Genomic DNA, 25,930 nt, shown 5'->3' with positions numbered 1-25,930 from the left:
ATGATTCTTCTGAGTCACACGTGTTAGTGCTTTAGGAAGTTACAATATGATACTGTTAGCATGACGTTAGCTCTAAACTGCTGGATGATACATGCTTGTTAAAATGCCCGGGGTGGGGTAATTTGAGCCAAAAGCCTTGGGGGAAGTGGAGCCATTTATAATTACATATAATTCGATTATAGCTTCAACTTGTTATGTAAATCTCATTGTGAACTGCAATGGTACAATAAAGGATAAATAAAAAGATGATCATGTAGGCTAATCAACTTTTAAGCTTTTCTAGGATGTGATTAGTTTACGTTTAAGGGTGCGTCACCATCTGTCCTGCCACACTCCTGAAGCAACCTCTCTCAGAAGAGCCACTGCCTTTAGACACAATGTGGGGGAGTTCTTTGATAACCTCACCTCAGTGATAGACAGGTATGATTGATAGACCAGGCGTACCGCATATGGCTCAACTTATCCTCTCCCGAGGATCAACTTACCCCTCACCGAGGCAAGTTGAGCCAAGAGACTACTTTCTTTGGAAAGTCATATTGAAAACTGTTTATTTTAGATCCAAATTGATTATTACCAAGGACGCAGCACATCCTGATATATATGTGCATGTTTTGGTTGGAGACATTACTGTCATTCCCTCACTTTAAAGGGACTGTTTGTAAGAATCAGAATTGCTTGTTAACAGCGACACCTGTGGCCGTTAAGTCAACGAAAGTCAGCGTCGGGCTCGCGCTTGCTCGCTCTTAATAGACATAAACGAGCATCGCTCAAAACAGTGAGGTGACACACGTCAGCTAAAACCACAATACCACTCTATATTTCAGCTGCTTGGCAGTAATGTTAGCTGACCAGACGAAGGTCTCTCCATGAATCAATGCTGATCCTAGTGTACGCTTTTCCTGCTTCAGCCTCCCGACCGCGGCCGGAGGAAACAGGGAAGACACCGGCACCCGGTCAGAGACGATAACGTTTCTCTCTGCGGAGCCCCGTCACTTCACAAGACACGGGAAACCTCTGTTGGTCTGGAGGAGCTGCAGCAGTTATTTCTGCACAAACGTCCACTGTACATTCACTAGATATTCTCAGAGCTAAACTAACTCTTCTGCAGTGTGGAGTGTGCGCGCATGCACGTGAAGTCGAGCGAGCTGAGTGAAGGCAGGCAGGCAGAGGAGCAGAGGAGCAGAGTACAGCAGAGACTCCAAAGCTACGGGCTCCTCCGCGTCCTCCGACCGCGGCCAACACTGTTTAACAGACGGGCTTCACTAGATATAACTTTGTGGTTTTGGTGCTTCCGTGTAGTTTGTGTTGGAGTCTTGTCTGAACAGTGTGCATATGCTGTGCGCTGTGCTTTAAAGACGCCTCAAGTAAAAACTTGCTCAACTCACATTTCGGTCAAAAAAAATGTATTAATCAAATTGAAGGGATCCTATCAAAAATGATTGTAATTATGTAAAAAAAAAAAAAAAAAAAGGGAATATCAGACAATACATAATTTCCCCCCTCAAATATTGCTATCAGGCTCTAATTAAGGTGTCTATTATCATAATATGAAATAATGACAGGAACAAAATAATTAAGAATCCTGGAGTTGTTTCTGGATTAACCAGCAATTTGCAATTAAAAACTCACTTCATACTTGTTCTTAATAACACAGTGTGTGTAGTATTAGTGTGCCTGTTGTGTGTTGAACCTGTGACTGCACACACACACACACACACACAGTGACACATGACCTGGTCACATGACGCTCTCCTCTACTACCTCCTGGTTCAGACTGACTGGCTGCACGGAGCGAGGCTAGCTGTTAGCTCTACTGTCTACACGGCCGAGATGGTGAGTGTTAATACCAGCTGTTCAGAGCACACTGGAAACAAACTGAGGCTGTTAATTCATTAAAAACACCAGCATTTACACGGATCCACATGTTTACTTGTGACAGCAGCTGTTTTAATATGTACCAGGAGAGTAAAGCTGTCTGGTGTTGGTCGAGTTAGCATCAGGCCGTCTCTCTGCTGTCTCTATTATCGGGTGTAAACTAACCTTATGACACATAATATGCATTTTGAATTACAGCAACAACTCTTTAAATTATGTTTTAATGTTTAAAAGCAAAAGCTAGTTGGAAAAAATGTGTTCAATTGGTTAAGTACAAGTTGACATCCATGGTTCACACCCACTGACTGATGCACTGTTGCTGCCTTTACTGTGTTGTTTGCTCCTCATAAGGTTGGTTTAGGTTGGTTTCTAACAGATCCTCCTATATATCATCAATGCATCCCTTTTTAAGAGACATAATGCATCCTTTTATAATGAATTAAAAGCATCCCACTGGTGTGTCCAGAGACAGTGACTGGTCTGGTCCCTCCTGACATCTTGATGATTGGGCTGATTCCTCCAGATTTTGCTGCATGCTGAAGCATGTGTGTGTTTGTGACTTTGTGCCAGCTCAGAGGAGAGTAATGTGGCTGTGCAGCTCAATGATAAGTCATTGAGTTGGTGTGGAAATAACAGATAGGGGAGTAGCTGTGGCTTCAACTTCAGACTGTGATTGTGTCCAGAGCACACACACCCATCAGTCCTATTCATGTGTACACACCACAAGCTGGCAGCTTCTGTGGTGTCTATGATTATTGCAAATGTCATTGTGTGTCATCAGAGTCCTTAGAGATGTACAAACTCTAATATACCTGTATGTCTTGGGTCGGTCTGTTGTAGTTTTAAAGTGCCTGTAAAAGAGAATGCAGTGTTATCACAATAACCTACAATGTCAGGCTGACTGACGTGTTTCAGTCTCTTCAATCAAGATAACCACATATCATAGTGATCATCATAGTTTTGCCAGTCTTGGCTCTGAATTTGACTTTTTTTGTTTGTTGTTTAGGCGTTGTTTTGTGAAGCAGTCAGTTATCAGTATTTCCAGAAAGATTAACCTTAAAGATAAAAAGAGGTCAAGACGTCAATTGTCACTCTGCAGATGTGCAGTTCTGCATCCTCTCTAACACATAACAGCTGGATACAGGAAGTCTTACATTGCTTACAATTGAAAAAGTCAAATCCTTCTACAAAAAACAATATATTGTCTTTACTATTTTACTCTTATTTAACGTCCAATTAATTTAATTTCCTTTTTCTTTCTTTTTTTAAAGCTAAATCTATTATTTAAATTTGATATAATTTGTTCTCTCTTTTATTTTATTTTCTATTTATTTACTTTTTTAAATTATTTTATTATTATTATTATTTTTTTTTTCTTTTTCTTTTGTGTGACCAAGACCAACATGGGGTGAAGGGTCCTCTTTCTATGTTTATATTTCCTGTCACGGACACTCAGTTATGTTCTGCATTTGATATGATGACCTTTGGCATGTCTGCAAAAAAATAAAACAAATAATATATAAAAGTGCAGTTCATGCTTTTCATTATTAATATAGCAAGGAACCTTTTCCTCCGTCCACAGTACCTCCTAATAGACCCTCTTCCCAGCAGACATGTTGACATGTAATTGCAGGGTAAACACAGGTGTAACTGATAAATTACATTAATTATGGTCTCGTGCTATTTAGCTTCACAGCCATTCCAGTGAGACAGGAAGCACATTACCAGGGTCCTGGCCCACATAAATGGATCAGGGCCATAATTAATGTTATTAATTACACCAGTGTTTACCCTGCAATCCCATGTAAAACAGCTGCTGTGAAAAGAGCGTATTTACTCTGAATAAAGGCTTAGACGGTGTATCATTCTGACAAACCACCAACTAGTCAACTTTTGCTTTTCTTAAATAGTCTGATTGTTTCTTACACTGTCTGTTGTATGCTGTGCTTTGTGGTTTCAGAGTTTCCTAGGAGGTTTGTTTGGGCCGGTATGTGAGATCGACGTACTGCTGAACGATGCAGAGAACAGAAAGACGGCCGAGTTGAAGACAGAAGATGGGAAAGTGGAGAAACACTACCTGTTCTATGATGGAGAGTCTGTGTCTGGCAAGGTAAACTGAGTTTACATTATTCATAAAGTGGGATGCAGAGCTCCACAAGGTTCAGTGAGGTGGTCCTACACAAAGCATGATTTAAATTTGCATTCATTTAATGTTTTAGTTAACAGTACTCAGTCAGCAGATAATGGACTGCTCGGCCATACCCCGGTCTATTCTGGGATCCTCTCTTTAACTGAGCCCAGTGGGAAATTAAGCTTCTTTTATGTGTGTGAACGTCTTGCTCTGACTTCGGGAGGAAGTGAAGCATCTATGTTTAAGATCCACAAATGCATCAGCTTTATTAAGTAATATATGAGCATCCAATATAAATGTAATAACAAGGGATAGCTCTTGTCAGATCTATTTTTGTGCTCTTTAAAGAGAGGATATTTTAAATTTTTTCTCTGTCAAAGTCACATATATTTATATTTATCGTTGCAAAACACGCCTTTTGGTTCATGTGATACTTTGATCTCATCAATTATTTCATCTCCAGGTGAATCTAAATGTGAAGCAGGGAGGAAAGCGACTGGAGCATCAGGGCATCCGCATCGAGTTTGTTGGACAGATAGGTGAGCGTGATTGAAGTGGTGCATTTCTAACTCTATATCTCTAGGTTCCTGTCTTTTGCAAGAGGGTGTACAGTGTATGGAGAGTTAATTGTTATATATGATTATGATGTTAGTAGGATGGTGTTGATGGAGACTTTCTGTTTAACACTTCTAAATTACCAACAAGCTCCATGAAATATTTGAACTGCTACTTGAGTGCATAGCTAGAAAACTGCTTGTCAGTAGGCTGTTGGCTTTCTCATGTGGCTAAAAGGTTTAACAAAGCATGTGGTGGTCATGTGCAGCCTGTCATAGTGGAGCTAAACCCTCCTCCAGCTGTATTTGCAGGAGGGTGACGAGAGCAGTGTCTTGAAAGAGTGTGAAATCTAAACTGAACTAATGTATAAAACGTTCTGTAGTTTGTTGAATTATACGCCATGACTCTAAAACCACTCTGCTGTATTTCAGAGCTGTTCTCTGATAAGAGCAACACCCATGAGTTTGTGGATCTGGTGAAAGAGTTGGCTCTACCCGGAGAACTCACCCAGAACAGGAGCTACGACTTTGAGTTCATGCAGGTGGAGAAGCCCTATGAGTCCTATACTGGAGCCAATGTCCGGCTAAGGTATATTTATTACAGTTTGACATATTAAGACAAACCGCAGGTTCTGTTTTTCACATTAATCACATGGGGTGTATTTATGACACATCATGTGTTTCAGTCCCACTGATGTTGTTGATGGGTATCCATGTTTAACCTTCTGGCAGTAAACAGTCTGCAGGAGCTTTTCTCTAGTTCATCTCAGACAGTAAGACACATTCCCTACAGGGAACAATACAGATATTGCTGGTATTGATATTGATATCAGTAGTGCTGAAATTATTCATTATTTGATTTGTTTATTTACTGGAAGTATATTGATTGTTGATCAATCGTTTTTGTTATCAACAAACATTTTGCTGGCTACAGGTTCACAAATATAACCATTTTACGATTTTCTTTATACTGTAATTTATACACTTTATATGAGTGTTTGTCAAACAGCGTGACCGACTGTAAGATGTGATTTTAACTTCTGAAAATGTCGTTTTATATCTTTTATGATCAGTCAATCAAAATTGAATGGATAATTAAAGTAGTTTTTAGTTGCAGCTATGTTACTAATAATATATCTCAGAACCAAATCTGACAACAGTACATGAAAATTGCATTGACTAGTTAAAATATGATAAAAACACATTCAGGGTAGGGCTGGGCGATTTGGCCAAAATCTTCCATCACGATATACTGAAGGTAATTTCATATCTCGATAGCGATATATATCCCAATATAGCATATTTTCTGGTAAATCAGTGAATAAATAGTCTTTATGGAATAACCATATGGTAAAGCCTATTTTTGTATACTCCTGTGTGAATTAAATACTTGACAAATTAAGCATTTTCCCATTTTAAGAATTTGAGTGCAAAATGAACAGCACAGTTTGAAGTGAAATTAAGAGAAAAGAAAAAATAAATAAATAAAGGCCTAGCCTATATCGTGAAAAATATACATTTTTATATTGTTTTATATATATCGTCATATTGCCCAGGACTAATTCATGGTTATTTGAGTTAGGTATGTGCAGTATTAGCATGTGAAGGAGAATGAAAAGGCTCTCCCATTCAATTTCATTTCTCCTGCAAAGTGGATATGGTTGTCACAGATTGATTCAGTGGAATATCTTTAGTCTCTTTAGATGTTCAGCATTGTTTCAGTTTGACTCTTAAAGGTTGCGTTGTCTGTGTGTTCTTGTCCCAGGTATTTCCTCAGGGTGACAATAGTTCGTCGTCTGTCTGACTTAGTGAAGGAGTACGAGCTGATTGTCCACCAGTTAGCCACCTACCCAGACGTCAACAACTCGATCAAGATGGAGGTCGGCATAGAAGACTGCCTGCACATCGAGTTTGAATACAACAAATCCAAGTAAGACCAATACAGCTTTAACTTGTCTTGACTTGAAGTCTTTATTTCTTCCTCAGCAAACCCCAAATCCAAATAAGACCTGGCCTTAAGTCAGTGTGAGCAGCTTCTCTTGATGTGTCTCTTTGCTAGATACCACCTTAAGGACGTGATTGTTGGGAAGATCTACTTCCTGCTGGTCAGGATCAAGATCCAACACATGGAGCTACAGCTCATCAAGAAGGAGATAACAGGCATAGGTAAGAATCCAGGTGGCCACGTGTAAAAGGAAACTAACACAGATCTGACACATGGGAGGGTACGTGTGAAAGGACCAGCAGCATGACTCTGTGCTAATGTTAGTGGTTCATCGCCTTTTGAGGTTTCTCTACCTGTGAAATGTTGTAGTTGGTTTACTCTTCTGTCACCTCTGCTCCACTTTATTGTATTCTATCACTTAATGTAGGTTTTTGTCCTCCTTTTTAGGTCCCAGTACTACCACAGAGACCGAGACGGTTGCAAAGTATGAAATCATGGATGGAGCTCCAGTTAAAGGAGAATCAATCCCCATCAGACTGTTCCTGGCAGGTACGTTATCTTCGCTTCTCTTGTAGTTACAAAGAATATAGTAGACGATGTCAGTCATATCATATCACCATGGTGTCAGTTTCCCTCTTATTAAAACATTTAAATATCATATTTGTACTTAAAGATTGAGCGACAGCATATCACCTCTTCTGTTCCCTTACAGGGTATGACCTGACACCCACCATGAGGGATGTCAACAAGAAGTTCTCCGTACGCTACTTCCTTAATCTGGTGCTGGTGGATGAAGAGGACAGAAGATACTTTAAACAACAGGTAACACACTTGCACGCACAGCAATAGTATTCTACATCAGTGAGATGATGTAGCTGTTTCTGCAGCACACTCAGGGGTGAAAGTAGGCCTGATGCTGGCAAACATCAACTTCTGACTGTCTGATATCGAGTGCTGTGGGTTTTTTGGCAGGCAGTCGTTTGCTTTTTCCAAAATCTCCCAAGTAAAATGACAGAAAAAATATGGCGTGATGTTTCATGATGTTCAGTTTTATTGCAATAACACGGACAGCAGGTCAAACAAGTTATGCATCTTCTGTAACTCTGCTGGCATAACGGTGTGTGTGTGCATATCTGTACTTCCTGAACACACACGCAGTGCTTGTAAACTGTTCAACTGTTGTAGTTGAATTTAGTTGTAATTTTTCTTCTAATTTAAAACAAAACAAATTGTTATGATTTTGCAAGTTTTGCCAACATTCACAAAATTAATCTGTGGCACTTACACCATTTAAATAAATAATTAGCTGATATGATATCAAGTGTTTCTAATTTCTTTCTACACCTTACAGGTGTTTAAAAAATGTGTGTTTAAGGATGCATGAAGCTGGGGGTGAGAGAAGAACAATATGAAGCGATGAAGGTTGGCGTAGTAGTACCGGCAAGAACTTCAATCTGCTTTCACCCTGGAGCACACTGAGACACATGAAAAAAATGAGCATTATCCAAGTTGTGTCTGTCTGCTGTAAAGTTTCCATTAAAGCTGCCGATTTCAGCGAGAGAGGATGCTCTGCATGCATAGATCACATCGCTCATGGAGACGGGCTGTATTTTAATAAGCCAGCAGGAAGCGTTTGTGAAATTAGATTTGCATAGATTTGATCTGACCTACACAGGTGTACACTGTCTCCCTGACTACTTTGTATATTTGATCATTTGTAACATCAATATCCTTGTGTCTTTCCTACAAACTTGTCTGTCTATATCGAGCCGATTACAAAGTTGATTCATTCATAGATGGTAAACAATCATGCTTTAAAGGTATCTTGTGGAGTTTTTGACCACTAGTAGCGCTAATGTTTTTGCAAGTGGGTCCCCTTTTTTTGGTATCTTGCAAGAGCACGTAGACCCAAACTCGCTAGCACACTGACGACACGATTAACAGCCTGTCGTTGGTTTCGTGCTGACCAACAGTTGGTGGCGGTAACTCCCCAAGAAGTGTAGCAACGGCCAAGAAAAGAAAAGAAGAAGACCACCGCTACCAAACAAACATGGATGTTAACAATGCAGGATTTAAAATAGCGTCTCTGCAGATGTTTTATATGGAAGGAAATGCATGTAACACATTTGTTAAGGCTGGCCCACACTAAAAGATTTTTCAAACCTTAACAGATGTTGAAAATGGGAGAGACCCACACATAACGACATGTTATGTTAAATTTAACAGTTTTGTTCCTATAGTGTGTGAAGAATAACGAAAAAGAATAAAGCCATGGAGACACGTTAAATAAACACTTGTGTTGTTGCCACAAATCAACAAGTTGGTCTTCCATTTCTGAGGTCCATCCTACTACTTTCTTTATACTTCGCGTTTGCATTTGCCAGGTCCAAAATCAGCTTGATTCTTGTGTAATGTGTGCTTGGCATTAGATGCAATGAGCTTTGGTGAGAAACACTAAATGTGAACACTGCGACTAGATGTTTTTTTTGGGGATTACTGCATGTTTTAATTCATTCATTCTTCTGCCTCTGTGTTTAGGAGATTGTTTTGTGGCGAAAAGCCCCGGAGAAGATAAGGAAAAGAAACTTCCATCAGCGCTACGAGTCGCCCGAGCCCCGAACCCAGCCAGTTACTGCAGAGCAGCCGGAGATGTGATTGCGAAGCTATGAACTGAAAATACACACAGACACACACCAACTCTTCACTGCTGAACAGCCAGAGGTGCGAGGGCTGCCCCACCATCTCCCTGGACTGAGAAATGTATACATGAGTACACATAACATACCTTCAGACATCCCCATCACCACCCCGCAGCTTCAGAAGGGAGCTGTCCGACCACCTTCACTCTCCCCCCCAACCCCCACCCCCCCGGGACTGAAACACACTCGCATACAAACGCACAAGCATTACAATCCAAGAAGGCTGAAAGCTAAAAGGCAAGAGTGCAAATCAAACCGACCCAAGTAAGGAGCAGTGAGGCAGCCTATTTGATCTGGGCGTCTCACAGTGAAAACACACACACAAGCACACACAAGTGAAGCCATACAGTCTCAGTTTGTTGAATGTGTAATAAAACAGGAGCAAAGAGGAGAAGGCTACAGACGATCACCACACCATTCATCTCTTTCTTCTGCACCAGGAGCTTCTTTTGTCTGCATATTTGGACAGCACTTATCCTGGATTTTCTCTGGCATCCTCTCTCCCACACCCCCCCCCTACAATATGTCTCCAGTCGGGATGGGCTAGCCAGTGATTTACATGAGGGGATCAGCCTGAACGAAGGACATGTGAGGCAAAGCTATGAGTCAACATACGCTGTGTTTATTCACCATACATGAGTTTAAGCTGTGATGACGCCGCTATCTAGCTGGGAAATCAAGTTGTTGTTAAATATGTTGCAACAGTCCACAGGCTGCTTCTTCCATGCAAATGTCGGTTCAGTGCAACAAATGTCCATCTTAACATTAATTTAATCTTCTATTCTCATCTTTAAATATGTCTGTTTTGTGAAAATGAAAACATTTTCCACTCTTGCATGTTTCCAGTTTCAGTCCACATTTCATTCCATACAAGAAATGTGTTTGATTCAAGATGGACATCGTTTCAATATCATTTATTTCATCAAATAATTTGATTAATATATAAATCATTTAGAGCTGCAACTAATGATTCATTTCATTAACTATTAATCTGCACATTCTCGATTAATCGTTTAATCTGTAAGAAGTGAAATGGGTCTATCACACTTTCCCAGTGCCCAAGGTGATCTCTACAAATGTCTTATTTTGTCTGACCAGCAGTCCAAAAATATTCTATTTACAATTAAACAATAGAGAGATGCAACAAATGCTCAACATTGAATAAGCTAGAACCAGAGAAACAATTAATCGACCATCAAAAAAGTTGCCAATAAGCTTTCAGTCGATCTACAAATCGATTAATCAATTAATCGTTGCAGTTTCATACATTCAAATTTACTGCTTGTTAAAGATTCTTGAGCTTAATACAACATTTCAGTCTCTTGTTAAGATGAATAATTGATGCAATTTTCACTGATGAGGTCCGTCAGGTTACTACAGGATCGCCTCCAAACTGATATAGAGATACGCTACCAGGGTTTTCTTAAGTTGAGATATTTCTCTGGCACGAAGCGTTTTTGTTTTTTGTTTATTTATGACTAATCGAGAAGAATATAAAAAACTTTTTTTCCCAAAGGCAGATGCTTTGAGCACCGCAGATTAAATTCCATTGGGTGGAGGAAGAGTTGTGGAGAGAGATATCAAAACTTGGACACATTAATTAAATCTGTATGGCTAAATATAAAATCTGTTTATATAAAATCTGTTTATTTGTAATTTAGGTAAACTGAACCTGGTGTCAGCAGACTCTCACGTCAGTCGATGTAAAACATATATTTTCTTCAATATCTTATATTTAAACCTTAAAAAAAAGTTGTCCGGCTACTTGTACCTGAAAATGAATGTCCTGTCATTACCACATGAGAGGCGGTTTCTATTTACCTTTTCAATGATTCAATAGAGAAATGAAACAATGCTAGCATCGATCAGCAGATTCACTGTCAGTTTCACTTTTCTTTTTCACAGGTTGTAGCATTTTCTGAGCCTGTTGGTTTGGTATAAGTAGAATACTAATATTTAAAAAAAATGTCTCATGTCTGCTATTGAAAGCACACGAAGGGATGCTGCATCAATATACTGTAAAATCCAACAATATTCCACTGTGACGTTCAGACTGGCAGTTCAGGTCCTGCTTTAAAGACACTCACACTCACAGTTTGGTGATGTTACCGGTCTTGAATTTGCCCTTAAGCTCTGATCTGTGGACAATTTTGCACTTTCCCCTCTGATGCGTAACTTTGTTTCAAAGGAAGCTGAAACTAAACATCACTCAAGGACAAACGTCACCTCAGAGATCTCCTGTGTCTATAATGGAAAATATACTGTCATTTATACATCACTACCTGTTTTAATTGGACTGGCTAAGAAGTACAATATTTAGTTGCTTTTTTGTCTCTTTCATGTGCAAGTCATGCTGTTATATGTTACATTGCATAAACCTCTGAACACCCACATCTACCGTTTTCTTTTGTTTGGGAACGGTGTAATTTATTTGCAGGTGATGCTTTCTTTCTGCCTGTCACACATGTTTTCTGTCTCTAAATGCTGTACAGGTGCGGTTTGTTTGGTGAACTTTAAATACCTTCAAAGGTAACGAAGAAACACTTAAATGCCAAAACTCTCTGCCCTGTCTTATCTACTGCATGTTAATCTTTACACAATGTCCAATCATGCCATCGACATGTGCGTGCGTGTGTGTGTGTGTGTGTGTATGATAATGTGTGTATATACACCAAACCCAAATATATAGCCCAAATGAATCGTGAATAAAGCAAATTTATACAGAATACCTTTTGAAACAACACTCTTTCTTTAAAACAACATATAGTCATAGGATTTCAGTTCTTTATTGTTAATACATCATGTACAAAGAAGTGATTTATCCAACTTGACGTGCGTGTGGAAAAAACCTACAGCCTTCAACTGAGTTTTTCAAGTCCCACACATTCAATACGATCTGGCTTTTTCAATTTATTTAGGATTACCACGTGGGGAAAATATGAGAGGTTTCTTTAATTGCTTGATTCCCTCATTGTAAACATTTTAGGTATTTCTTCAAATACAGCTGATGAACGTTGCACATAGTACTACTATAGTAGTCACAACTCAAACTTTCATAAGCAATGTTCTGTGGGGTGGGATGTTGTGGTGAATTTGGGGTTAAGACGTCAGTATTTTTATAATTCTGGCGATAGGCTTGCTGACAGATATAGGAAATACTGTAGCTAAATTTAGAAAAACATTTTTTTTTAACATTTGTCTTGAATGATAGGCCTAGTAAAGAGGAGGATATAGAATGATACACACTCATTTTCATCATGGCTTTTTATTAACTAACCTTGGCTATTTTTTAAACAATATTTTTATTATGTTTTTAAACACAGACAAAACCAACAATACACCAACACACAGTGGCCACAAGAACTAAACATCAGATACCTGACACATGATATACATAGCACATAATATACTCAAAAAGATAATTATACACAATCACATAAATCTGTAGTGGAAAATGTCACAGCATCTATTTATGTGTATAAGGATAAGGAGGCGCTCAGTCCACTACACTTGATTACAATCGACAGTGATGCAACAACAACACAATTACAACTAGGTGATAATTAACATATGCTGTTGCTTCTGGGGTTTTCTTCTGTGTGCCAAGACTACCTGATATGTCTCAGATGTCCAGTATTTTGAACACAGTATGTGTATTGTGTACTTAATAGACTGATCACTCTGTGCAATCATTTTATGATGTTTTGCAATAATTATATAATTATCTGACAGAAGCTTTGTGCAATAATCTGGCAAAACTGCCATCTCATCACTATACATATTGTATTTTTATATTTTATATTGTATATTATATTATATATATATATTCAAGAAAAATCAGAAAACAATATAGATTAAAGTCAGTAAATAAATACCTCGTCTTACGACCCAAAAATGTCACTTTGCCAATTTTCAATATTGCTATCTATCAGACCCTTTAGTACCTAGTACAATATTATATCTATTATATTATATAATATAATATTATATATATCACCTCTCTGTCACCTCTCTGTTTGTCCCCATCATTGTACAGGATGCAGACTTGTAGGCTTATTTATGTTTGGTAAATTAGCCCAGGCTCCAACATACAGATTTAAATGTAAAAGGGGTGATTTCTTTAAGACTTGGACATCCTTCTTTAAATATACATTAACATTATATATATCTATATATACCTATATATATATCTATATCTATCTATACCTATATATGTATAGGTATATATATAGACATATATATATGTCTATATATATATATGTATATGTATATATATCTATATCTATATATAGATATATCTATATATAGATATATATATATACATATACGTATATATATATATATATATATATACATATATATATATATATATATATATATATATATATATATATCAACATAATATATATATATATCAACATTATATACTGTATATATCTATATAATGTTGATATATATATATATATAATGTGACTACTATATATATATGTATATATATATATAAGAAATAAATATTCTTTAATTCTTTTAATTCTTTAAATATATATTATATATATATATATTTATATATATACGTATATATATATCGCTACTTTTACATTTAAATCTGTATGTTAGAGCCTAGGCTAATTTACCAAACATAAATAGTCCTAAAAGTCTGCATCCTGTATAAGTTTTGTAAACAACAAACAGAAAGTCCTTTGTGAAGAGTTAACTCAAATGAATTCTTGGCTTTGGAAACCTTCAAATGTGGTTTTACTCAAAGCAGACAATCTTTTTTTTTTAAGAGTCAATCCTCCAAGTTGCATATACGATCTTCGGGTTCAGCCATAGAGGTGCCCTTCATTTGCCTGTTTATAATGTGCTTTTTTTGCTGCACAATGTTTAGAAAAAAATCAATCTTCACTCATGTTAATTTATTTAATAAATATTGGCTCATTTTAAGCGAGTTGCTCTCATTACATCTTGAATACAAATACGTTTATGTCCAATATTAACACAGGCACATTCGAGGGCAGCTATATAACGACTGGTCCTTCCCAACGTGTTGTTACCCAGGAAGAGCCTGGTGTTGACCTCCTCTGGTGGAGTTAGTGCTGTGTAACTCACATGTTTAGACCTGCTGAGCAGCATGCAGCGACACTAGCAGACACATAGTACGCAGCTCACAGAAGGTGGGTTTAATCTACCTGTAGAGATGTCAGTAAACAGGTGTGTGTACCTGTTTTCTCGGCTTCATCGCCACATGAGCAGCCGGACTGCTCGCCTCACCGCGGGCAGCTGTCATGCGTCCTCTGGCTCTGGTTTGTTACACAGACAACATCCGGCTGGTTCAGTGGTGTCCAGCAGGAATGTCTCATCATCTAACAGCTCTTCTCCTAAACCCCCGGACACGTCTCTGTTTGTCCCCGTGTCTCTGAGGACAGACTCCTCTGCAGATGGAGGAGTGGGACTGGAGCTCACACAACCACTGGATAAAAGTGAGTAGAGCTAGTTGTGTAAGTGACCTGGAGGTGTGTGGACAACTTCAGACTACTAGGTGATCATTAACATATGCTGTTGCTTTTTTGTTGTTGTTTTTCCACATGTGTGCCAAGGCTACCTGATATGTCTCAGATGTCCAGTATTTGGAACACAGTATGTGTATTGTGTACTTAATAATAGACATAAAAGTAATGTTCTGATTGTTTCTCTGATTCAGGTGAACTTCTGAAAGTTGTGAACCGGTTTTATAAGAAGAAGGAGATGCAGAAGCTGGCAGCATCCCATGGCCTGGATGGTGAGAAATTCATTCACATATTTTATGAGATGTCAATATATATATATAGATAGATGGATAGATAGTAACTTTAGATAGATGGACAGATAGATAGATACAATAGATAGATAGATAGATGGATAGATGGATGGATGGATGGATGGATGGATGGATGGATAGTAACTTTATTGATCCCGAGGGAAATTCAAGTTTCCAGCATCACAGTTCCATAGTGCAAAACATGTTAGTAAAAAGGCAGTAAAAGGTTAGTAGTGCAAAATACAAAGTACAAAAAAATATACCAGATATAAAAATACAAGAAGATGAAGAAAACTGTTAAAACTGAATATAGTGCAGAGTAACCGCTGTGATACAGGACTATTAAAAAAGTGAATATAGTGCAGAAGAGACGGTTAAAAATGAGTATAGTGCAGGGTAACTCCAGTAGCTTAGTCTATGAAAGTGCACTTTGTGCATTATTATCTGTCCTGCAGACCGTCCTCCTTTGTCCAGAAACCAGAAAATATAATATTCACATATTATATATTCACATTTAAGAAGCTGGAATCAGAGAATTTTGACCTTTTTTTTTCTTAAATAAATACTCAAACCAATTATCAAAATAGTTGAAGGCGATGAATTCAATAGTTGACAACTAATCGATTAATTGATTAATCGTTGCAGCTCTAATTCACATACACTGCAACATGAAATAAACTGGGACACATTTTGAAAGTTTACAGCTGTAAAATGGTCTATTGATTTCAAAAACCTCATTTTAACACCGGTGTAAATGTTATTGATTACCTTGTCTTCTAATGAATGTTGTGGATGATAGAACACAGGGTTTAAAAATACTGTATGTCATTATATATTATATATAGTGATAATCATGACAGTGTTTATTCTTTAACCCTCATACTATTGAGTTAACTTGAGCTGGCTGTTAAGTAGGCAGCTTTGGCTCGGGTGGTAAACCATTAATTGCACGGTTGGGGGTTCGGTCCCCGGCTCTTACTGCCTGTTGGTCGAAGTGCCCTTGAGCAAGACACTGAACCCTAAATTGCTTCCAAGGCCAGTGGAATGGTGGCTTGTTATGTCTCCGTGCCAGCAACAGCCGTGACCGGAGGCATTATGTTTTCAGGTTGTACGTCCGTCCGGTCCACTCTTGTGAACGCGATATCTCAGGAACGCCTGGGGGGAATTTCTTCAAATTTGGAACAAACGTCCACCTGGACTCAAGGGTGAATTGATTAGATTTTAGTGGTCAACGGTCAAGGTCACTGTGACCTCACGTCCATCTCACTCTTGTGAAAGCGTTATCTCAGGAACGCCTGGAGGGAATTGTATTACATGATCTAGCACAAATGGTCAAATGGCAAATGTCTAATAGGATAAAATGATGTGAAGTGATGACATTTTGGACGGACATGGATTTAAACTGCAACTTGACTGGTTGGCGGAGGATTACAACCACGAGGTGGTAATTCTAGTTGTCATATGTGTGGCGTGTGAATGGTTGAATTAGAGGCAAATTGTAAAGCACTTTGGATAAAAGTTCTGTAGAAATGCAGACAATTTACTAAATTCTTAACCACATATAATTTGAATGTAAAAACATTTATTCACATTGCGTAATAAAGAAATTCAAAACATCAATTAATAGCCAATTTATCCTCACATACATGGGGAGAGAGAGAAAAGGAAAAGTTGAGACACACATTTCCTTTTTTTTTTTTAAATAAAGCTGAAGGTACAGTTATTGCACTATATACCATACAGGTATAATCAGACTGTCCGGGCTCAACATCAGTGTCTACTAAGGTTATTTTAAGAACCTTCATGTCCCACATGTTGTAGTTGTTATGAAATTAATGTATGGCACTTATTTGGCCTGATGAATGTTGTCATCAACCAGATCACTTTTACTCTGGTTTAACAATACACTTTCATAGTAAAAATGAAGACTAATAAGCTCCAAATATTTTCAATTAAACAGAAAGTGAAGAGTTTCTATAAAACATGTTGGTCACACATTTGAGCCAATCGTTATCAAGAGCTGAGGTCCTGCTGTCTGTGGAGAGCAGCTGTGGCAGCTGAATACCCGCAGCTGTCTTGATCTTGTGAAGTTTTCGATGCTGATGTCAAAATGATGCGGACAGAAATCTAACCAGCAGGCTTTATATGGTGATCCTTATGTGTCTTCTTGTGTGTGTTCACAGCTCGTCTGTTCCACCAGGCCTTCATTAGCTTCAGGAAGCATGTTCTGGAAATGACATCACTCCCCGCCGATCTGCACATCATCCTCAGTGACATCTGCTCTGGAGCAGGTTTGTCGGTTTTTAATTAAACCTCAAGATGAAGTTGTGTCAAGAGATAATATTAATTAATTTCAACCTTTAATTAACTCTAACCTCTGTTGTTCTGCAGGTCATGTTGATGACATCTACCCGTACTTTATGCGTCATTCCAAGCAAATCTTTCCTATGCTGGACTGTATGGATGACCTGAGAAAGATCTCAGACCTCAGAGTCCCTGCTAACTGGTGCGTACTACAGAGGCCTGTATGTGCTGTTTATACATCTGATATTGAAGTTAACAGTCTGGTACCAGCAGTGGTTTTACTTCCACTATACTGGCTGTAGTTTCAGTCACCATCTCCATTCATGTGTTATAACATGTACAATGTTACTTTGTGTTCATCAGGTACCCTGAGGCTCGTGCCATCCAGAGGAAGGTGATCTTCCATGCTGGTCCCACTAACAGTGGTAAAACCTACCAAGCCATCCAGCGCTACCTGGCTGCTAAGTCTGGAGTCTACTGTGGCCCCCTGAAACTACTGGCCCACGAGATCTTTGAGAAGACCAACAATGCCGTACGTATTTGTCTTCTTCTGTTATCAGTTTTGTTTAAAGGTTCTCTACACGATATCCAGAGCATTGATATAGCAGTAAACAGGTATTGTCTATGTAAAGATATAGAGGAGTAATGTCTACCTGAGCAGAGAATAAAGTCGTTCTCCCTCTGTGTGTGCTGTAATCTGAGCTTCTCTGTGCTTTGTTGAAGCCGGGCCGGCCGCGCATGCTTCTAGTGCATATTAGTGCATGTGAGCGTACCCCAATAACTCGCTCACGACCGCCGCTCTGCACTGCGCTCACATGGCGGTTACAGCTGATAACGCCGTCCTGACTGACCACCCTCCGGTTCCCCCCCCTGGGTTAACACTGTTAGCTCTGTCAGCAGTGTAGCCGTTGTTTTCACTGTTAGCACCGTTAGCTGTGAGCCACCAGTTCAGTCGTCGTCATGTTGAGAGCCGTGCGGAGGCAATAGAAATGCTCCCAATCGCGCATTTAGCACCCTAAAGCGAAACCCTAGTGATTTTACACATCAGTCTTTTTACACACACTTGGGGATTACTACTACATATGTGAAAAAAAGTCTTCAATCTGAGAAAGATAAATGTCTTTATCTCACTGTGTCTGGTGTGTCTTTTCTATTCCCCATTTCTATGTGTATTTTTAAGATCTTTTATCTCTTCCTCACCGTGCTGTTGATTATTGCCCCGTGTGTGTATTCGCAGGGTGTGCCATGTGACTTGGTTACGGGAGAGGAGAGGACCTTCATGGACCCGGATGGCCGAGCAGCTGGTCATGTGGCCTGTACCATTGAGATGTGCAGTGTCATCACACCTTGTGAGTAAACACAACACATTCAAACATTTCAGTTTAATAGCATAAATATAACAAGAAAACTTTTTTTTTTCTTTTCAAATTGATTGATTGATTGATTGACTGAAAAGTGGAGTCTCATCTCTTTTAATCTCAAAAAATAAGATGAAAGGAATCTTGCCTTTGTATGGGGAAAGGGTTTGAGTTGTGATTTGCAAAACCAGTTGTTCATTTGTTTGTTTTTCATGATATTTCAGGTAGCAGACATTTTAAGTCACGAGCACACTTATGCTTGATTTGTACTCCTGCAGCTGTGCGCCGATGCGTTCTGTGCCGGCTGGCGCGGGCCTCTCTTGCTTACGCCAGGCATACCTAGTACTGCGGCGGATTACTCGTAGCATGTCATTTGTTTATGATTTGGACCCGCGATTTTCATTTATTTGATTTATTTGATAGGTGTGATTCAATAGTTCCATATAAGTTTGGCCCAACAGAACTCCATGGCTGGAAAAAAATATGGAAGAGTTGGATGATGAGGATGAGCTCCTGTGCCTAGAATTAATAAGTCGTTTGTATGTCTGTCTTCAGATGAGGTGGCTGTAATCGATGAAGTTCAAATGATGAGAGATCCTTCCAGGGGCTGGGCCTGGACCAGAGCGCTGCTGGGTTTGTAACACACACTCAGAAACTTGCAGTCAATCACACACACACAAGACCTCCTACACTTCATGTCTCTCTATCTCATCCTGTGACTCATTTGGTCTAAGACTAATGAGCATCATCTAAAACTTTCTTTTACTATTCAGTTAATACAGCTCATACTTAATATTTGAAATTGCGATAGTAACATTCATGATAATCAATGAAAGACTTTTCTGAATCTCTTGGACATTAATTTTTCAGGTTTTCGTCGTTATTTATTTTAAATGATGATGTTTCCAACTTTCAGCAGCTGACATCTTTGTCTGTCTGTAGGTCTTTGTGCAGAGGAGATCCATGTGTGCGGGGAACCTGCAGCCATAAACTTTATCAGAGAGCTGATGTACACCACCGGAGAGGAGGTGGAGGTGAGTCTGTAATAGTGTGAGTCTGTAGTGGAGCAGGAAGAGAGGAGTGTCACTCATGTTATTCAATGTTTTATTAATCATTGTGTTTGGGTAACCACTCTCCATTCCTCTCTCTCTCTCTCTCTCTCTCTTAAGGTCAACACCTACGAGCGTTTAACTCCATTCACAATCTTGGATCAGGCTCTGGAGTCATTAGACAACTTGAGTGCAGGAGATTGCATCGTCTGCTTCAGTAAAAATGACATCTACTCCATAAGCAGACAGATTGAGATCAGAGGACTTGAATGTGCTGTCATTTATGGGAGTTTACCTCCAGGTGAGTGGTTCCTAGAAGGATGTATAGATAGATGTGTGTTTGTGTGTAAAGAAAAGACTCATTGGGCCTCATGTAGTAACATTCTCTTAAAGCGTATGCATTGAAACAAACATAAGACTATATGACTACTGTTACTTTTTACTGTTAAATAAACTTAACCAAAGTAATCGAGAAGCATCAAAGAGCAGTTTGAAAGCCACGCAATATCATCCAAAGGTTTTTATTGTCTTAATTAGGATCAGTGGATCAATAGTATTTATTTAGCCCACAAAGTGAATAACCCAATCATTACAATCACTCTAAAACATATAATAATCTAAATTGATTATATGATATCCATGCATTTTATGTTCCTCAAATTTAACTTATCCTTGCATTGGACAAACATATTATGGACTGTGAAAGCTGTCTTTTTCTTATCTTAGTAAGAGAGCTCTCGAACTCTCATAACATTTTCTTTCGCCTAAGAAATGAGCAAAAATAAGAAAACATTGCTGAATCCCAGAAATCATTGTGTATCATTGCAAAAAACAAATTGTGCATACGAACAAAAATGTGTTCATATATGGCTTCCTGCATGAGGCCCATTATATCAACCTGGTCCTCAGTCCATATGAAGACTAAAGGTTAGCTGCAAAGATGAGGATGAAAAAAAAAATTCTACCCCTCCTATGAATTTGTATTTCCATCCATGAAGCGTCTGCATGTTTATTAAAGTAAGAGGTGGTCATGTGTGGGAAAAGTCTGTTCATTGGCTTCAGTTTGAACTCGACTTTTGTCCAAAAACATCATAAAAAATCAAAGAAAAGTAAAAATTTCTGTTGTGCATAATTATTTCACCAACCATTATTTGAGCTTTTACTTCTGTAAATAAGCTCCAGACTGTGACAGAGACCAAGCTTGGTTGTTGTGTGATTTACAGGCACCAAGCTGTCACAGGCCAAGAAGTTCAATGACCCTGATGACCCCTGCAACATACTGGTGGCTACAGATGCTATTGGCATGGGCCTTAACCTGTAAGTACCATCATGCACACTGTGTTACTATTATTAGTATTTTCCCTTTTTCTTTCAACAAATATCATCATCACATGTTCAACATACACCAATAGAAGCTGCTAAGATCAGAAATGATTTAATCCTACACACCGGGGCTTTAAAAAGACTCTAATCTAATCATGTTTATCCATTTTTCTGCCTTTCTTCCCCTCTCTCTCTCTCCAGGAGTATAAAACGTATCATCTTCAACAGTCTGGTAAAGCCTAATGTTAATGAGAAAGGGGAGAAACAAATGGAGACCATCAGCACATCACAAGCTCTGCAGATATCTGGCCGTGCAGGGAGGTCAGTCTCTTTTTCACCCATATTATCCCCCTTCAGAAGACACAATATCAGCAAGCAATTGTAGTTTCTGTCAAGTACATTTGTTAAACCTGTTATATCTCCCAGGTTCTCCTCCAAGTTTAAAGAGGGAGAAGTTACCACCATGCACAGAGATGATCTGCCTGTTCTGAAGGAAATACTCAGCCACTCCGTAGAGCCCATAGAGGTGATCATTTACACACAAACACACACACTCTTGGGTAAACCCTGAAAAACCCAGCTTCACTGTGTATCCCATCAGTAGAACATGCTGCAAAAATGATGTTCCTGATGTTTATCTCTCCTCTTCTGTCTCAGACTGCAGGTCTCCATCCTACAGCAGAGCAGATAGAGATGTTTGCGTATCATCTACCTGACGCTACACTGTCAAACCTTGTTGTGAGTATACCCATCTATTCATTCTCCTACCTTCATTAAAGTTACTGTGAGGAACTTTGAACTGGTTATGAACAGTGATCTAAAAAAACAACAGTGTGTGAGAAATCATTATTATGTTGAGTTGGAGAAGTGGGACAATATAACGGCCATGAGTGCTTTATACTCAGTGTCAAGTACACCTTGAGGTTGAAGGCTCAGGGCTGTTCATGAAGAGATGTACGTTGTCAGTAAGAATGCTAATAAGTGCCAAGAAAACGCTGGTTTATCTCTTACAGCCTCATTTTCTCATTCTGATACATTTTGTCACTCCTCTTTCCCTCCGTCTCTCTCTCTCTCGCAGGACATATTTGTCAGCCTGTCTCAGGTGGACGGTATGTATTTTGTCTGCAACATTGACGACTTCAAGTTTCTGGCTGATATGATTCAGCACATCCCGCTCAACCTGAGGTCACGCTACGTCTTCTGCACTGCTCCCATCAACAGGAAACAACCTTTTGTATGCACCTCCTTCCTAAAGGTAAGGATGAGCAGGAGTAAACATGGGAAGAAGGCAGGAGATGAAAGGAGGTAAATGGAGGGAGATAAGGAAGGTTGGGTTGATGAGCAATAGCAGCACTGAGGGGAAAGTAAAACTATATAATATAAACTGCAGTGTCTGTGTTTATTGGGGTCAGACGGGGGTGACGTAGTGAAAGATCAAACAAAACATTTGATCTGTAATCATCAATCAGACATTTTTTTCTGTTTATCAGACAACAGAAACTGATTCAGTGTTGTAAAAAAATAAAATATCAAAAGGTCCAAGGAATGTACTTTACTTTTGCTCTCTCACTTTATGGCTATATCACACTGATAAAACGAGATTAGGTCCAGGATTAAATTACTGTTTTAACAAGTGACTTTTCAGATGCAGGGTCAAGTTGTAACTTCTAATATTGGTGTTGTTAATGTGTGCAAAGAAAACTCTTTCTTGCTTGTAGAGTGGTCAAGAAGCAATTGATGTAAATGAATTAATATTTCATTACAGTAATAATGCAATAATAATTGGACATAGTTTTGGTGTTATATTTTTTTTCTTCATTATGATCCCGTATTTCCATTAACATTAATGATACTGCTCACAACATCGTTTCAACATATTTCCTTTCCTTTGCTCGTCTGTTAAGCTTTGCACACTGTCCTGTACTTTCAGCTTTGTTGCACTGATTTGAATCTTGTTTCTTTTGCAGTTTGCCCGTCAGTTCAGTCGAGACGAGCCCCTGACATTTGACTGGGTCTGTCGCCATGTCAACTGGCCTCTGTCTGCTCCTAAAAACATTAAAGACCTGGTTCACCTGGAAGCTGTTCACGATGTGTTGGATCTGTACCTCTGGTTAAGGTAACCTTATGTTTTTAATATTTCCACTTTGGGGTGGGCGATATGGCCAAAATCCTCTATCACTGTATATGTCATTTTATATCATGGTAACGGTATATATCTCGATACCCTGTTTGTTCTGTAAATTCAATTAAGAAACTGTTTAAGATAACTTCATCACATTTGATTAGTTTTAGTGCGAAATCACGCGAGATTAGCTACCATGGGGGAAACGGTATTGCCAAATCTCTACCGGTGGACACGTTTCTACTCGTCCACGTTATATACCGTCATATCGCCCAACCCTATGTCAACTTCTACCTGTCATGTAAATGGGATTATTATGGTAAGTTGTTGTTTGACGTTCTCATCATGGTGCAGGGAATTTGACTTGACCTTGACTGATGAAACAAGGCTTATTATTATCATCATATTTCCTCTTCTTTACAGTAAAACATCATTTTTTTGTCTCTGCAGCTACCGTTTCATGGACATGTTTCCAGACACAGCCTCCGTTCGGGAAAACCAGCGGGAACTTGATGATATCATTCAACAGGGCGTCCGAAATATCACCCGTCTCATCAGAGCCACCGACCCAACCATCACGGACCCACTACAGACGCAGCAGGGCAGCAGGCGTGGACTGACAAGTGGGAATAGTGGAAGTGCCAGCAGTAATTATTTGACCAATAGTAGAGGTCAGAGAGGACAAAGAGGCTCAGGAGAGATGATGGACAGCTCTCTGGCCAGTCGCCTGGTGAGAGACGGGCTGTTGACTCCTGATTTGCTGCGGCAGCTGCAGAGGGAGTGGTCTAAAGATCATAAGCAGGATTCCACCAATCAGAGAGCGCTCGATACAGAACATCCCAATGACAACAACAACGCAGGGAAAAGAAAAAAGAAGAAGAAATGAAGAGGAAAACAATATTGTGTTGTACGTGGTCAGTGCTGTTTTCCATGGAGATGGGTAACTGATACAAGCCTCGGATAATATCTGGTGGTTTGTTTTAAATGAATCACGGTTTCCAGCCCCGGAGGGATCGTAAAAAGCTTTTAACTCGAGCCGTGAAAATCAAACCACCAAAATGTAGTTTGAACAAACACAAGAGCAGAGTTTGATTATGGTGATTTGATCTGGACTGAGATTTACACCTGAACACTGGGTCATTAAATGGTTTTCTTGTTATCTACTTGTTTTTACTGTGCTAAAAGCTCACATTGTTTTCACCCATTTCAATGGGAGCATAAAATAACTCACTGAACCCCCTTGGAAACTAATTTAAACCTGTCCAATTAGCCCAACAACGAACTTTACTGACCTCACTTGGATTTGGTTTACAAGAAATAGACCCATTGTTGTGGATTATTGTGGGACGTCCTGCCTGAAGGGCCCACAGTAGTAACTTACCTGACAAGTAACATGTTTTACCACAGTGTTTCAGTGGAGAGTCACTCAGTGCTGTAACTGCTGTTGTAAAAGCATTGTGACCAGGAAACATGCACTGTGTGTGTGTTATGCAGGTCTAGAATCAGTCTGTGTTTATTTTGCTCAGTATACTCAAATGTAAATCCTCAGAACAGCATCAGTATGTATCATTCTTGGTTGGGTGAAGACATTAGTCAATTAAAAATGTACTTAGTTTTAACAGTCTTGATTTCATGTTTATGTTGTATTATGCAGCTCACACCGGGGAGTAACAAAATACAAAACAGGGTTCCCGCGTGTCCTGGAAAACCTGGGAAACCAATTTTCCAATTTTGTCAACATGTTTGATTCAGTTGACCTGCTTGCTCGCTTATTTTGTCTATATCTGGTGTGTTTGCATTACTCTATAGTCAATTTGTCATAATTTCTAAGCACGTAAGAGATGATATCTCAAATGAGTTATAGCCGTAGACTGCACATCTTTTAAATCAGACTTCCACAGAGAGGAACATACAGTATCAGTGTATGGCGTGATCCCTGTCTGTCATTCCAGCTAGATCATCACTGAAAAAGTCCTGGAAAAAGAGTGGGAATCCTGAACAAACACATGATGACAAACTAACTGATGAATTAGCATAATACAATCAAGACTTTCACAAGAGCCAACAAAGAGATGAAATCAAATGTAAAGATTGGAACTAAATTAGAAGTGTATTGATGAGTTTGTGTACTATAGGAAACAATCTCAAGTCATGACAGACTTTATACTAAACACTAACGAACCGCGTCAATGAAGACGGACATCAGTCACAAGTTGGAATTATGAAACATGGATGTGATAGACATACCTGCCTGTACAGTATACAGTTACTTTATGATGATGATATTACTTTATTGTCAGATAAATTCTGAAATTGTTCTTTGATCTCAGCCGCTCCATTTACAACATCAACAAAGACAAAAAAAATTGAAGACCGGAAACAAGGATCATCCTGAGATTTGAAAATTGCAGTAGGCCATATTGCAATTTTGATAAAAATTTGATTAATTGTGCAGCCCTACATTTAACATAGCATTACAATCACTACAGACAATATATTCAAGACCCTTCAACGTACTTTTGATCTGGGATTAAGCTCCATATTTCATTTTAGGATTGACCGGTCGACAAAAGAGTGCTTCAGTCTAACTAATTGTGGAACCCTATATCTCTGATTTGATGGCAACAATTTGTATTCACTGGGCCTCAGGATCTGGTTATGGTCAGAGATGTTAGCCAGCCTTACTATGTTATTATGGTAGGCTGGTTCATAGAGTTTAATCCCTTAATCTCTTTGGAAACTTTGGGATCTCCACTAGAATGTAAAATAATGT

General features: G+C 39.0%; 2 protein-coding genes across 2 annotated transcripts; both read left to right on the top strand.

The window, feature by feature from the left end:
• The first annotated feature begins 1,701 nt into the window (after positions 1-1,701).
• vps26a (VPS26, retromer complex component A) lies at positions 1,702-11,930 on the top strand. The gene is made up of 9 exons (XM_074613117.1): positions 1,702-1,833; positions 3,836-3,985; positions 4,470-4,545; positions 4,993-5,149; positions 6,326-6,490; positions 6,620-6,726; positions 6,953-7,054; positions 7,218-7,327; positions 9,044-11,930. The coding sequence occupies exons 1-9, from the start codon at positions 1,729-1,731 to the stop codon at positions 9,158-9,160; spliced, it is 1,089 nt and encodes a 362-aa protein (XP_074469218.1). The 5' UTR covers positions 1,702-1,728; the 3' UTR covers positions 9,161-11,930.
• Positions 11,931-14,254: 2,324 nt separating this feature from the next.
• Positions 14,255-24,776, top strand: supv3l1 (SUV3-like helicase). Its single transcript, XM_074613105.1, has 16 exons — positions 14,255-14,684; positions 14,906-14,983; positions 17,185-17,292; positions 17,393-17,507; positions 17,669-17,837; positions 18,543-18,654; positions 19,219-19,296; positions 19,606-19,697; positions 19,833-20,013; positions 20,936-21,029; positions 21,237-21,356; positions 21,462-21,561; positions 21,693-21,773; positions 22,114-22,290; positions 23,003-23,151; positions 23,608-24,776. The coding sequence occupies exons 1-16, from the start codon at positions 14,402-14,404 to the stop codon at positions 24,041-24,043; spliced, it is 2,373 nt and encodes a 790-aa protein (XP_074469206.1). The 5' UTR covers positions 14,255-14,401; the 3' UTR covers positions 24,044-24,776.
• Positions 24,777-25,930: the final 1,154 nt, after the last annotated feature.

This window comes from Sebastes fasciatus, chromosome 2, assembly GCF_043250625.1.
Source record: "Sebastes fasciatus isolate fSebFas1 chromosome 2, fSebFas1.pri, whole genome shotgun sequence".
In the NCBI taxonomy this organism is placed as follows: Eukaryota; Metazoa; Chordata; class Actinopteri; order Perciformes; family Sebastidae; genus Sebastes; species Sebastes fasciatus.
The sequence above is the reverse complement of the archived record's forward strand: the minus strand, read 5'-3'. Positions and strand labels throughout refer to the sequence as shown.

Bases quoted from the DNA above. Each gene is read 5' to 3' on its own strand.
- vps26a (XM_074613117.1), top strand. From the start codon at position 1,729: ATGACCTGGTCACATGACGCTCTCCTCTACTACCTCCTGGTTCAGACT. The intron at 3,986-4,469 runs GTAAACTGAGTT...TTTCATCTCCAG, and splicing joins GAGAGTCTGTGTCTGGCAAG to GTGAATCTAAATGTGAAGCA. The intron at 6,727-6,952 runs GTAAGAATCCAG...CCTCCTTTTTAG, and splicing joins GAAGGAGATAACAGGCATAG to GTCCCAGTACTACCACAGAG.
- supv3l1 (XM_074613105.1), top strand. From the start codon at position 14,402: ATGTCAGTAAACAGGTGTGTGTACCTGTTTTCTCGGCTTCATCGCCAC. The intron at 17,838-18,542 runs GTACGTATTTGT...GTGTATTCGCAG, and splicing joins TTGAGAAGACCAACAATGCC to GGTGTGCCATGTGACTTGGT. The intron at 21,774-22,113 runs GTGAGTATACCC...TCTCTCTCGCAG, and splicing joins CTACACTGTCAAACCTTGTT to GACATATTTGTCAGCCTGTC.